General features: G+C 42.5%; 1 protein-coding gene across 24 annotated transcripts in view; it reads right to left on the bottom strand.

The window, feature by feature from the left end:
- Positions 1 to 11,769: 11,769 nt before the first annotated feature.
- The window catches only part of LOC114645814 (nuclear factor 7, brain-like), a 91,910-nt gene continuing 89,795 nt past the window's right edge, over positions 11,770 to 13,884 (bottom strand). For 23 of the 24 annotated variants that reach the window (XM_028793671.2, XM_028793673.2, XM_051922356.1 and 20 more), the window contains one exon: positions 11,770 to 13,265. In XM_028793671.2, the coding sequence (XP_028649504.1) occupies positions 12,748 to 13,265 (518 nt within the window). In that variant the 3' untranslated portion in view covers positions 11,770 to 12,747. The remainder of the gene's footprint in view (positions 13,266 to 13,884) is intronic. The other variant, XM_028793677.2, reaches the window with a different exon arrangement.

The raw sequence follows: 13,884 nt of genomic DNA, 5'->3' as shown, positions 1-13,884 counted from the left end.
ATTTTCCATATCGATCAATAAGCATATTTATGTGTTGCTCATCAATGCTGCTTACTATAGGGGGCTATTTTGTGTCACACTTCCGTCACATGCCGTCCTGTTTTAAGCATTAATGTCCGTGTTGACTCTAAAGAGGTAGAACCCAGAGTGAAACGAACCCATTCCTGCTATTCAGCAGCAAGTCTCCTCTCAATTAAAGCCTTAGTTTTAACTGTGAGTCACGGCAGTGCTCAGTGTAAATGTTCTGTTTTAAAACAACTGCGCGCTCACTGCACTCTCATACAGCAAGATGACTTTTGGCTGGATGCTGTTATTCAGCTTTGTGACAATTTCAGTTTCATCAGCTGTAGGACAAAGTGGGCATTGCCCCTTCTGCCAGGCTTTCGTAGCACACCAGGCCTGTTTAAGAAAGTAGAGAGAGATACTGGCATCGAGCTGCGTCTCCCCCATGCTGAGCTCCAGCTTATAGTCCTGCCTGCACTTCATCTGATAACAAAGAGCAGAGTTGTACTGACACCTTTCCAGAGGCCCATCTGCAGACCTTTTGAGCCAGAAAGCATGACATGGACTCAAGCAAAGACAAAGACCTATAATTAATGGGATGACAACTGAGATGGACAGAAGAACTCACCAGTTAGAAGACACGTGCACCCCATCTCTCAAAGTAAATGAGAAGAAGCAAAGAGAGGATAGAATAGCAAGTTGAGAGAAGTTCATTGATTCTCTCAGGGAGCAGGAACTCTCCAAAATGACCTTCTGAAACCTAAGAAGTTATGAGCTGCTGTTTCTTGGAGATCCAAAGCTGACAAACTCTGCTCTTTGTGGACCAGACTTTTAGACCCAGTCTGTCAAGCCAAAGCTGTGTGCCAGTAGTCTGACAAGGATGAGAGGCCATTACTTCAAAAAGGGAACTTCAGCATCCAAAATCTTAGGCCAGAATGAGTCCTTTTCTCTGTTGTCTGTGCAAATATAAAGTAGAACTGTAAACACCAGTAAACAGCCAGCCTGTATGTTATAAGTTTGTCTGTCTAGTCCGTTTCCAATCCTTTATGTCAACATGTATATCTTCTTCTTCTTCTTTCGGCTGCTCCCGTTAGGGGTTGCCACAGCAGATCATCTTCTTCCATATCTTTCTGTCCTCTGCATCTTGTTCTGTCACACTCATCACCAACATGTCCTCTCTCACCACATCCATAAACCTTCTCTTAGGCTAGCGTTTCTCAACCTTTAAGTATTTGCGACCTGGGTTTTCATAACCGTTTTAATCGCGCCCCCCTAATGTTTTTTTGAAAGGAGCCTACTAATACCAATTTGTTCTGTTTTAATTAATGATATATCATAGATGCATATTTTATTATACCTACTTAACTTTTATTGACATTTATCTAACTCTATATTTATTTTTCAAGTATCAGAATGTAGTTTAAATTAATTTGTTTTGGTTTCAATAGATGTATTTTTCATATTTTCGATTCTTGGGGTGTGCGCCCCACAGTTTGAGAACTGCTGTCTCAGGCCTTCCTCTTTTCCTCTTCCCTTGCAGCTCCATCCTTAACATCCTTCTCCCACTATACCCAGCATCTCTCCTCTTCACATGTCCAAACCAACGCAATCTCGCCTCTCTGACTTCGTCTCCCAACCGTCCAACTTGAGCTGACCCTCTAATATATGCAGTTATCATATTTGTATAATCCTAGTATTTATTAATAAATTGTATTATTCTGAGCCTTAAAACGAGATTGCTTAAGTTACCTTGATACAAGTCCAAAGGTCAGAGACCCCCCTCCTACAACAGAGAAAGGTAAGACAAAACGTAATTAATTAGCCAACTTAAAATCTCTTTTTCAAATCTCATATTATTATGGCGTCCCCCTGGGTGGGTATCTCATTGATTACTAATTATCAAAAATCCTAGCCACCAAAAGGTTGATACAAAATATTAGTGCATCACTAACAAGAAATGATCTCTAGTGGCGACCCTCTTCTGACTTCAGCTTTGCCACACCACTCTCCCCTCTCACTCCACTGCATCAGTTTAATTATGTTTGACCTCTTATTTAATTCACTTTGGACAAAAATGACTACTAAGTGAATAAATGTAAATAAACTGTTCAAAAAAATTAAAGGAACACTTTGAAAACACATCAGATCTCAATGGGAAAATAATCCTGCTGGCTATCTCTACTGATACAGACTGGGTAATGTGTTAGGAATGAAAGGACACCACATTGTTTGATGGAAATGAAAATTATCAACCTACAGGGGGCTGAATTCAAAGACACCCCGAAAATCAAAGTGAAAAAATGATGCGGCAGGCTTGTCCATTTTGCAAAATTTCAATGCAGCAACTCAAAATCGTACTCAGTAGTTTGTATGGCCCCCACGTGCTTGTATGCATGCCTGACAACGTCGGAGCATGCTCCTAATGAGACGACGGATGGTGTCCTGGGCGATCTCCTCCCAGATCTGGACCAGGGCATCACTGAGCTCCTGGACAGTCTGAGGTGCAACCTGGCAGCATCGGATGGGCTGAAACATAATGTCCCAGAGGTGTTCTATTGGATTTAGGTCAGGTGAGCATGGGGGCCAGTCAATGGTATCAATTCCTTCATCCTCCTGGAACTGCCTGCATACTCTCGCCACATGAAGCCGGGCATTGTCGTGCACCAGGAGGGACCCAGGACCCACTGCACCAGCATAGTGTCTGACAATGGGTCCAAGGATTTCATCCCGATTCCTAATAGCAGTCAAGGTGCCGTTGTCTAGCCTGTAAAGGTCTTTGTGTCCCTCCATGGATATGCCTCCCCAGACCATCACTGACCCACCACCAAACCAGTCATGCTGAACGATGTTACAGGCAACATAACGTTCTCCATGGCTTCTCCAGACCCTTTCACGTCTGTCATGTGCTCAGGGTGAACCTGCTCTCCTCTGTGAAAAGCACAGGGCGCCAGCGGTGGACCTGCCAATTCTGGTATTCTATGGCAAATGCCAATCGAGTTTCACAGTGCTGGACAATGAGCACAGGGCCCACTAGAGGACGTTGGGCCCTCAGGCCACCCTCATGAAGTCTGTTTCTGATTGTTTGGTCACAGACATTCACACCAGTGGCCTGCTGGAGGTCATTTTGTAGGCTTTGGCAGTGCTCATCCTGTTCCTCCTTGCCCAAAGGAGCAGATACCAGTCCTGCTGATGGGTTAAGGACCTTCTACGGCCTTGTCCAACTCTCCTAGAGTAAATGCCTGTCTCCTGGAATCTCCTTCATGCCCTTGAGACTGTGCTGGGAGACCCAGCAAACCTGGCAATGGCATGTATTGATGTGCCATCCTGGAGAAGTTGGACTACCTGTGCCACCTCTGTAGGGTCATGGTATCGCCTCATGCTACAAGTAGTGACACTGACCATAGCCAAATGCAAAACTACTGAAAAACAGATGAGGAGGGAAAAATGTCAGTGGCCTCCGCCTGTTAAACCATTCCTGTTTTGGGGGTCGTCTCATTGTTGCCCCTCTAGTGCACCTGTTGTTAATTTCAATAACACCAAAGCAGCTGAAATTGATTAACAACCCCCTCTCCTCAGAAGTTTCACTGACTTGATGCTATACTCTGATTAAAGAGTGTTCCTTTAATTTTTTGAGCAGTATATTTTAAGTTCATAAATATTTGCTCCAGAGCACCATTTTAATCAAGATTGGCTCCACACTGCCCTGTTGTGTCACTTCAGAGAAAGAACCCAACTAACAGTCTAAAGGGTGATTCGTGTCTCCGCGCTCTCAAACAGTAACATGACTTTAGGCTACTATAGAAAAATTAAACTGGAAATATATTAAAGAAACAAATGAACCTCTTTGAGTCCGAATCAGACAGGAGGAAGCCTGTTCACGCGTCTTTAATTTCTCTTCATAAAGAGGGAGCACCTCGTCACAGCAGTCTGTTAAGGGAGTGTCACAGAGCAAGGACAGTGAGCCACATTTGGAGACAGCTGAATTCATGCTTACACATCATATGCCATTTACTCTGATTGGTTCATTAGCTCAAATATCCAAATAAAAGTCTCATCTTATTATATCCTTGTTCTTTTCAATACTGAAGCTCAGCTCTTACCCTTTTATGGAATTTCTTACTGTGTAGATGACATCAGCCAGTTCCTTTAAAGAACATTCCTGTCTCTGTGCTTAACCATTTCAGCAGTCTCTTCATGCTGCTTCTAAGATAAATGCTACTCTATATTTGAATGTTGAAATCATGCCAAAACACTTCATACCCAATCACTGTATTACCCCTAAATAACTACATTACCCCTTTATTCTCTCACACTACCAGCTGTTACCATTTAAAAGCTGTTGAGATGTTTCAGTTGAAGCAACCTGGAGGTTGAGGTGACCAGCAATGAAGAGAAGCCACTCTGCTAGGTGGGCGACTGCATCACAATACTGATCTCGGTTCCCTAAAGTCGGCTTCTCCACCCAACTGAGTCAGCCAACAGTGGTGAGAAGAAATGATTCAAAGACACTCTGAGGGCCTACCCCTACAAAAAAAAAAAAAGAATAATCATAAGCTAGGAGACCTTAAAAGAGGAATGTCCACTATGACTTTAAATTCACCAGGCTCCTTTCAAAGTCACTCTTTGATGAGGTGAACAGAAGACGGCAATGGAGGGAGAGCGAGGAGAATACAGGGTTTGTGGAAGTGACTACCAAGTAGAAACTTCAGTGTCCTGGGATCTGTTAGGCTTGCCAGCATCGTTCCTCTAAGCACAAACAGCATAACAGAGCTTACAAAAAAGATAAAATGGCTCCTGTCCTCCACATTCTCAGGGTTACAAAGGGCAAACACCTTTTCTAAAAATTGTTCTCCTACTTTTGTTTTGAAACAAAGCTTTTTTATTCCTAAGCTCAACCTAAACACTTGGATGCATGCGATGATCTACAGAACGTCCTCTATTTTCTTGTACCGTTGGAGGTCATCACAATGACACCCTCTTGTGACTGGAATACTTCAACTGCCCACTTTTAGAGCAACGGCAGTGTGGTCATGGAGTCTCTCTTCATCCGCAGTGACTACTGTATTTCCAAGTGGGAGGTAACGACTCCTGTGTTCCTTTACCTTCATCTTTATTGAGAAATGTGACTTGGCAATGATGGCCTAACTTTGAAAACACATTGGGTCGTTGTATTATGAAAAATGAAAGGTATCTGCATAAAAATGTCATTTGGATGGTTAGCTGGGCCCCATGTGAGTGAAGGCCATGTCACACTACACAACAGTCGTGGCCTCCATGTACATAACCAGTGTGCTCCTGATGTGGCAGAAACACGCTGCTCAAAGAAGGTACACGGGAGTCTCCGGAAGGCGGCACAATCGAGTCGTATTGCGTGATGCATACACAGTCTCGATTCAAATGAAACAAGCCATTAACAAATTCGGTGAGCTTACATTTAGTACAATTCTCACTTAGGCAAAATACTCTCCTCCTTCTGGCTCTTCCAGATTATTACCTAATGTCCATCACTTGACCGAAACTGCCATCATTACTTCCTACCCTGTGCAGATGTCTGAAACGTATTCATTGATCAAACACACAGCTTAAGATGAAACCAGGAGGACCCAAATATGAGATATGCACTGTGCTGTTCAGATGAAAGTCGCTTGACGTCCAAACATCTCTCAAGGCTGACGATTTAAGCAGCTGCATTTCTAAAACAATGGCCTGTTTAGCTCTCTCAAAGTACATACACAGTGTCCTTTACTAAACTTTATCAGCTCAGCAGCAAGAGCTGCAAAGAGAAAATTAATCAACTATGCAGGCGAGGGCTTTTTGTGGTTTAACCCTCACTATACTAGCAGGCATTAGGATATAATACTTTCTGTTTGAATATATACAAATCATCAACTTTAAGAATATACTTTTCTATGCTCCCATGACCACCAGTCATGTAGTGTGACTTGTCCAGCAACTCACTCCAACACGCTCTGACAAAATCAAATAAAACTCTAAAAGCTCTGCGTGCAACTTGTGTTGATCAGTGAAATTCACCAAAGCATTTTTCACAGTGAATATATCATATTTGTTGGCGACCTTGTTTGTTCATAATTATCCTGTGGTGGCTTAGGCAGACATTTTTTTTTATCCCAGTGTCCCATAATGCCTTGCAAAGCCATCATGATATCATAGAGCTGTGGCAGCCATGTGCAGATCTTTTATGTGTGCCTACTGTGAGATCGTTGTGGAGCACCTTTGGGAATGCGTGATGCCATTCCTGTCTAAAAAAAAAATAACAATACATGCAGGATTTTCATTTACTTTAGCTGACCATAATGATAATATGAGTACTGCCACTGGACATATGACACTGATCCCTATGTCCTGGCCTCGCAGCGCCGCATGGCTAATTTGAGTGCATACCGTATATACTCACATATAAGTCAGGTCTTGAAACCCAAAAAATTGATCATAAAATCAGACCCCGACTTATAAGCCCGTTCAAAAATGCAACACTTAAATTTTTTTTTTTAACATCTTCTTGCCTCCTCCAATCTCGCATCAGTTTCTCAGACACATCGAGTTTTGTTGCAGCAGCGCAGTTACCAATTTCTTTCACTACTTCAACGACTTTTAATTTAAAACCAGCTTCATATTTTCTTCTGATCGAACGCTCCATTGTGGATAAGGGATGTTCTTACGATCAAGGTTTAGGAGGGTGTGAGATACAAAAAACACAAATCAGTGCAAACGTTGCTTTGGAATAGTGCGGGTATTACCGTGTGGTCAGGTAGGCACTATACATAGAAAAAAAGGCTGTGTGTTCCGTGGTTACTCTCTCTGGTGGGCGTCAGCATATCATAATCTCTTGTACTAATAGCATGAGTTTTCCACATTGAATTTATACAACTGACATTATAAAATACCAAAAATTATATGATAAAATCAAGCCACTTATCCGCGAGTATATATGGTAATAGCCATGTGCCCACTCCGCTATGATCTCAAAACAAGCTTTAAAGGAGCATTAACAGTACCCTTCAGTGGAAACAAGGGGCCAAGCCCAAACCCATAAAACAGCCCCAGACTCATCCCTACGCTACCGAAACTTTACAGTAGGCAATATACAGTCTGAAAGGTAGCGGTCTCCTGATATCCGGCGAACCCAAGTTCGTCCCTCACACTTCCAGATAGCGAGGTGCGACTCCTCACTCCAGGGAACATGTTACCACTGCTCCACAGCCCAATGGTGGCGACCTTTACACCACTCCAGCCCACACTTCGCAATGCATGTAGTGACCTTAGGCTTGTGAGCCATGGAATCTCTCATCCTGAAGCTCCTGACCCACAGTTCTTGTGCAGATGTTGCCTTCAGAGCAGGTTTGGAAATCTGATGGGAGTGATTCATCTGAGGATAGACGATTTTTAATCAGCAGTTGGTGGCCGCACTCTGTGAGTTTGTGTGGTCTGCCACCTTGTGGCTAAGCTGCTGTCGTCCCCGGGCGCTTCCACTTCACAGTAACAGCATTTAACAGATCTAGAAGAGCAGAAATTCCACATACAGACCTGCAGCAAAAGAGACATCATATGACAGTACCATGTATAAAGTCACCGAGTGCTTCAGTATGACGCATTCTACTGCCGGTGTCAATGGAGTCATATGGCTGTGTACTCGACGTAATGCACTGACAGCAATGAAACACATGAAGTCAAAAATGTGGACGGCTGTCCTGTGATGGGCCGCGTCACCAAGCTGGTAGCAACTGGTGTTTTTATTGTAAATAGCAGTGGTGCACTTACCTGGTGCTTGAAAGGAATAGCGTCAAAGGCCACTCCATTGAGACGCACTTTGGTGGAGGGTCACCCTCAGTGTGTGTGGGACATGTAGGCCTCCTAATTGTTTCTGGTCTGATAGGTTTGTGTGTTGGGGAAGGTGTTGAAGAGTAAAGCAGGACTAGGACCATGAACTGTGGGACACTGGGGACTTCAACAAGTGAGCAAACAAGGCCAGGAGCTATGGAACAGCAGGATGAACATAAAGCCTGATAGGTTCACGTCAGAAGGAAATGAACGACTTCAGGAGCCTGTCGAGTGATACACTAAATGGCTGGAAGTATGTGGACATGTGATGCCCCGTGCTGTGGAACTTCACTACCCACTAAACCCTGGACATCTTGTAGTTCCACATAAACTAGTGGGAGTGAGACACAGACACATACAGACACCCGAATAAACAGCTGTTGTTTTATTTTGGCAGTAAGTGTTGTGCCTTCAAAACAGTCCAAACAAAAAGAAAAAGCAAAAATAAAAACAATTACCCAATAAAGGACTGGGGATGATTAGGGGACCAGAATGGATGAGGCCACACTGGGCAGTTTAGCCTGGGCATTGGGATACACCCTTCTCTTTACGGATGCCCAGATATCTTGTATGACACCAGAGAGTCAGGACCTCGGTTTTACGTCTCATCCGATGGCCGGAGTTATATTTACAGCACAGCGTCCCCATCACTGCACTGGGGCATCAGGATTCACAGAGCACAGGTTAAGCACCTCCTGCTGGCCTCACCAACACCTCTACCTGCATCCACCCGAGTGTTCCCATCCAAGTACTGGCTGGGCCAAAAACATACTTGGCTTCAGGTGGGCGACCACTTCTGAAGTGCAGGTGGTATTAGGAGCTCTCTGCCCTCCATTGAAGACCTACACCTTTGTGGAGGACCACTACCACCCCTCCCATGGTCTCTTTGTCCCACTTCATTCTTGCAGAAGGTTCTATAGCATCTGAGTCAGTTCTGTCAGGTTCTGCCACAGCTTCTACCCTTTGGCTGTCCGGACTCTGACCTCAGTGCCGCCTCCATCTCCTCAGATCTACCCCTAGTAGATTATTTATATGCAGTGCATTTGTTTTTATTTTTAGTTATTATTTATTGCTATCTCTTCATTACCTGTTATTTATTGAATTATCTATTTATAATATATTTACTTGTCTGTGCCACTGTAAGCTGTAACACAGTGGATGAATGGCATGACCATAAAGCCACTTGACTTCTGTAGCCATCACTATGACTTCACTTTTTTCCTTATCATTAATTTAAGAGAAATTATATTCCTTTGTCTCTTATCTTAGTTTCAGTTACGATTAACCAAAAGCATCAAGTTTAAAATGTAAAATACCTTGAAATGCATTCCTATTTCTTATTTAACTAGATTTTGCAGAACAGAAAGCTCTGGCTGTAATGTCACAGTTTGGTTCAAAAGGTCACTTAAACCACGGCCCACTGAAGACGACGCTGTGTTACCTGTCCAGATCCTCCTCTTCCTCAATCTTTTCAACTCAGTTTCTTTATTGTCTAACTAAACTGTCAAAAGTTCCCGTTGGCCTTTCCGTTTTAAGCCTCAAGTGTTGCCAATCCACATCTGACTTGAATCAGTTCTTAGGCTGAGCCTTTGCTAGTGATCAAGGAAGCTTGTTTTTGTGACGCATTGAATTTCTGTTTAGTAACCTCTCTTCCTTACTGTATTATTTATTCTGACACCTTCATCCATAGTGACTTACCAACATCTCAGATACAACTCGATACATTTGTTTTGATTTTTCCAACTGGAACACAGGCAGCTGAAGTGACTTGCTCATTGTCACATGGTGTCAGCGGTGGGATTGGAACCCACAACCTTTATATGTCTGCAGCTGTCAAAGGGCACATTGATGAACCCGATGAGCATTATTTGTGTTTTGAGTGATTGCCGGGACATAAACATGTCACATTCCTTCAGATAAACAACAGACAGGTAGACGTGAGAGGGAACTACACCATTGAGCCAAAACGTTATCACCACCTGTCTATCTCACATTTGTTACTCCTCCATGTTCTCCCAAAACAGCTCTGACTCCTGAGACATCGATGTTAGAAGACCTCTGAAGGTGTCCTGTGAAATCTGGCACCAGAACATTAGCATCAGATCCTCCAAGTTCTGTAAGTTGTGAAGTGAAGCTGCTGGAAATCTTACTTGTTGTTCCAACGCATCCCACAGATGCTAATTGGATTGAGATCTGGTGAATTTGGTGTTCTGTCATCATGTTCCTTAAACAATTTCCAAAGACATTTGTGCAGTGTGGCAGGGCGTGTTATCCTGCGGAGAGATGCCACTTCCACTGGGGAATACCACTGAGATGAAAAGGAGTAACTGGTCAGCAATGATGTTTAAGTAGGTGGTACTCATCAAATTAAAGGACCCAGGGTTTCCCAGCAGAACACTTCCAAAAGCATCACACTCCCTCTACTAGTTTGTCCTCTTCTTAAAATGTATCCTGGTGTCATCTGTTCCCCTGGTAAATGATGCTCATCTAGCTGGGTGTCTACATCATGCAAAAGAAAACAGGATTCATTGGATAAGGCAACCTTCTTCCATTGATTTGAAGTCAGGTTTTGATGTTGGCGTGCCCATTGCAGGCTCTTTTGATGGTGGGCAGAGGTTAGCATGGAGACTCTGACTGGCCTGAAGCTATGCAGTCACACACACACAGCAAAGTTTCAATGCACTGCATGTCCCGTAATCATCATTAAAGTTATCCATGATATTTGCACATTAGTCCTTCTGTTGGTCCATACCAGATGATACAGACTTCATTTACCACTCTTATCGTTGAGTCTTGGCTGCCAACACCCTATTGGTGGTTTGTGGTTTTTCCCTCCTCAGACTACTATCAGTATGTACTCAACATGGCTGACCGTGAGCACCACACAAGTCTTGACGTTTTGGAAACGCCCTGACCCAGTCATCTGACCATAACGATTTGGCCCTTATCAAAGTCACTCAGGTCTTTACAACTTCCTGTATCTTCTGCAGCCACCCAGTTAACTGTGAGCACCTAAAGTTAGCCTCAAGTCTAATAATCTGTGATCCTGACATCTGTCATTGTTAAAAGATAGTCATTCACTTCATATGGGAGTGATCATAATGTTTTCGCTTATTAGCTTATATATAGTGTCATGGTGGGTGGTTCCTTACCCAGCCAGGAAACCATGACAGTGGAAGGACATGGACGGATAGGTATCTCGACCGTGTTGGTTAATGGTACTTTCCTGGGTTTGTGCTGAAAAGCAGCCGCTCCACCTCATCCAGCAGTCAGATTCGGGAGGAGGTGGACAAGGCTTGTGGTGTGGTTCTATGTGGGTATTTGGGGTGCAGGTGCGCCCCCTAGAGGTCACAACAGTAACAGACAGAAAAGAGAGGCACTCTGTTATGGACAGACAGACAAATGGGAGAAGCACTGCAGTGGACAGCTCGAATGATGCAGTGCCATCTCTACTGTATGTATGTTTAGATAGAGGGACACAAATGAGAGCCACTGCATAAAAGATGGAGATGCTTAAATATTGATGTAACCACAGGGAGCAAAAATACCATAGCACTGATAGCACTGGCAAGCATGTCACATGTAATCAAATGCCTCATTCAAAATATCTAAAAAATGTGAAAAATGATGAACATCTATTAAGCCATTTTTCAAAATTTGCTTAAGACAGGAAAAAACGTTAACAGCATCAAGCGCAATGCAGGAACTTACCATGAAAAGGGAGCCGATGCCACTGCAGGGCACACTTAGCCGTATGGAGATGGCAATAAAAACAACGCAGAGGTCTGAAATGAGACTGAGAGATCAGAGGATGTACAGTACAGACCACACAGACCTGGGACCACCCAAATGAAAAGTAGGAAAAATTCTTATGATAACTATAAACTCATATCCTGACATGGATAAATATCAAAAGACTGCATTACATGTTTGGCAAAAAAGTTTATTTTGTAATATTAACAAGCTGTTGTATCTAAAATAAAATAAAATACATCTTTGACCACCGGCAGCTGAATTTCTCAATCTGTAAACATGATTTTAATAAGTAAGCAGAGTTCAGATCCACTACACAGGTGATTTGTGAACAAATTATGTGTACTGCTAATATTATTGTAGTATAAAAACAATCCTGATATTTTATTAAATTTCACAGACTCAGGTCAAAGTTAAAAAAAGTAGCAAGCTAATATTACACCGGTGGTCTGCTTTCTGTTAATCTTATTATACTTTTTGCATTTTTCAGGGTCCAATTTAAAACTCCAGGATGTGGGGGTCCTTTCTGGATTGTTAAAGTCTCCCCTCACACTTTCCTTTAGGAATCCAAAGTGTGGGTCAAGATTGGTGTGATTCAGTGTGGACTGGGGGGGCAGGCAGGCTTGGCTGTGCTCCATTTTAAAAATGAGTGGCAGGAAGCAGGTGGCGTGGACATCATCAGAATCAAGTGAGGGAACAAATTGGAAAGAAGTGAGAGAAGCAGGAGGAGAAGAAGACACTTAAGTGCAGCTGTAAGACTGTCAGACGTTTCAACTGTCCAGAGTGAAGCGTGACTTGTTTAGATCTCCTTCAGCTGCAGCACAAAGCGTTATCTAGTTACGTCAACCTCAGAACTCAGAGTACAGCACAAGCATAGCCATGTGCAGTTTTATTAATCTTTTTCATTTTGTTATTGTGTCATAAATAATATCTATTGACGTTAGTACTGAACAGAAATGTATGATTGAAGATTGTGATGAATGCAAAAACAACTTGACAGCTAATGCAGACCACCACCAGCATGAAAAATATAAAAAAAATAGATACAAAAGTCTCCATACCAAACTTTTGTGACATGTTAGTGTATATTACAGTTAGTAATACAATAATATATACAGTAAGTGCATATTAGTGTTCTGAATGATCTCATTTTCAATTGGTTTTGTTTTGTGGGATGGAGTGTAATATAAGTGGCCCTTTATCATGTATTCCTGGGCTGAACACAGGGTATAATTTGTCAGAGAACTGCTCTTTAAATCTGTGAATGACGACATGTTTCTCTACATCAACAAATGAAAGTTCACCCATGTCAAAGTCCAGATACACTGCGATTTTTCTGGGTTTTTGGCTAAGGTCAGTCGTAGAGCTTGAAAAGGCTTGGAACTTCTTCCTTTTAAACAGCTTGATATACCAGTAGCCTTCTTTACAAGAGTCAGGAATTGACAAGTTTTTCAAAATGGTTTCTGAAGCCACCCCAACAGCCCAGCTACTTTTTTCTCCAACTTCTAGGATCCAGCAGTGCTTTCCACTTTCCAACTCCTTAGCCAAAGCACAGGGCCACTCCGCTCTTCCACCAGGACACTTTACATTTCCTTGGAATGATATCCTTTTGTTGTCTTCTGACACATGAAGATCGCCATGTGCTGTGTTTCGATCCACCGTCTCTATATCTGCTCACATAAATAAATGAAATAAGGCCAACCATTTGCATAAGAATAAGATTAAAGGATAAGTTTGGTATTTTTCAAGTCCAAGTTATTTCTTCATGTATTTGCCATACAAAATTGTGCTCCAAAGTCCAGCATTTTCTATAACTTCTATAACTGGCATTTTACATCTGAGTTAATGGGGCATGGGAATAGCTAAAAAACAAAAGTTTTAAAACTTAACAAATACGTCCCTTTGTCAAGCCAAGACAGTTCTCTGTGTTATTGCTCAGTGTCATGTGATTACACACACATTTTAAAATAGTTAATATGTGTCATTTTTTAACAAAAAAACACCAATTTTATGAGATTTGGCCATTTGAAAAGAAAAGCAGTTGTGCGTGTGTGCAGTCTTCTGCAAAAAAACGTTCAGCCCTCTGAGAGCGGTTTCCTCTGTTTGTCCCGTTTGCTTGGTTTGTTTAATTTCCATATTTATGTGAGAACTCACACAAGCGATTGTAAAACATATCCTTACCTCGAGAAAAAAATAGTACCAGGAATATGCAATAAAGCAATTATTTCCAGATCCCTTTTGTTGTTGCAAACATGCTTCAGAAACACAGAAGGCACGTTTTCTTGTATC

Source organism: Erpetoichthys calabaricus, chromosome 2, assembly GCF_900747795.2.
Source record: "Erpetoichthys calabaricus chromosome 2, fErpCal1.3, whole genome shotgun sequence".
NCBI lineage: Eukaryota > Metazoa > Chordata > Cladistia > Polypteriformes > Polypteridae > Erpetoichthys > Erpetoichthys calabaricus.
The sequence above is the reverse complement of the archived record's forward strand: the minus strand, read 5'-3'. Positions and strand labels throughout refer to the sequence as shown.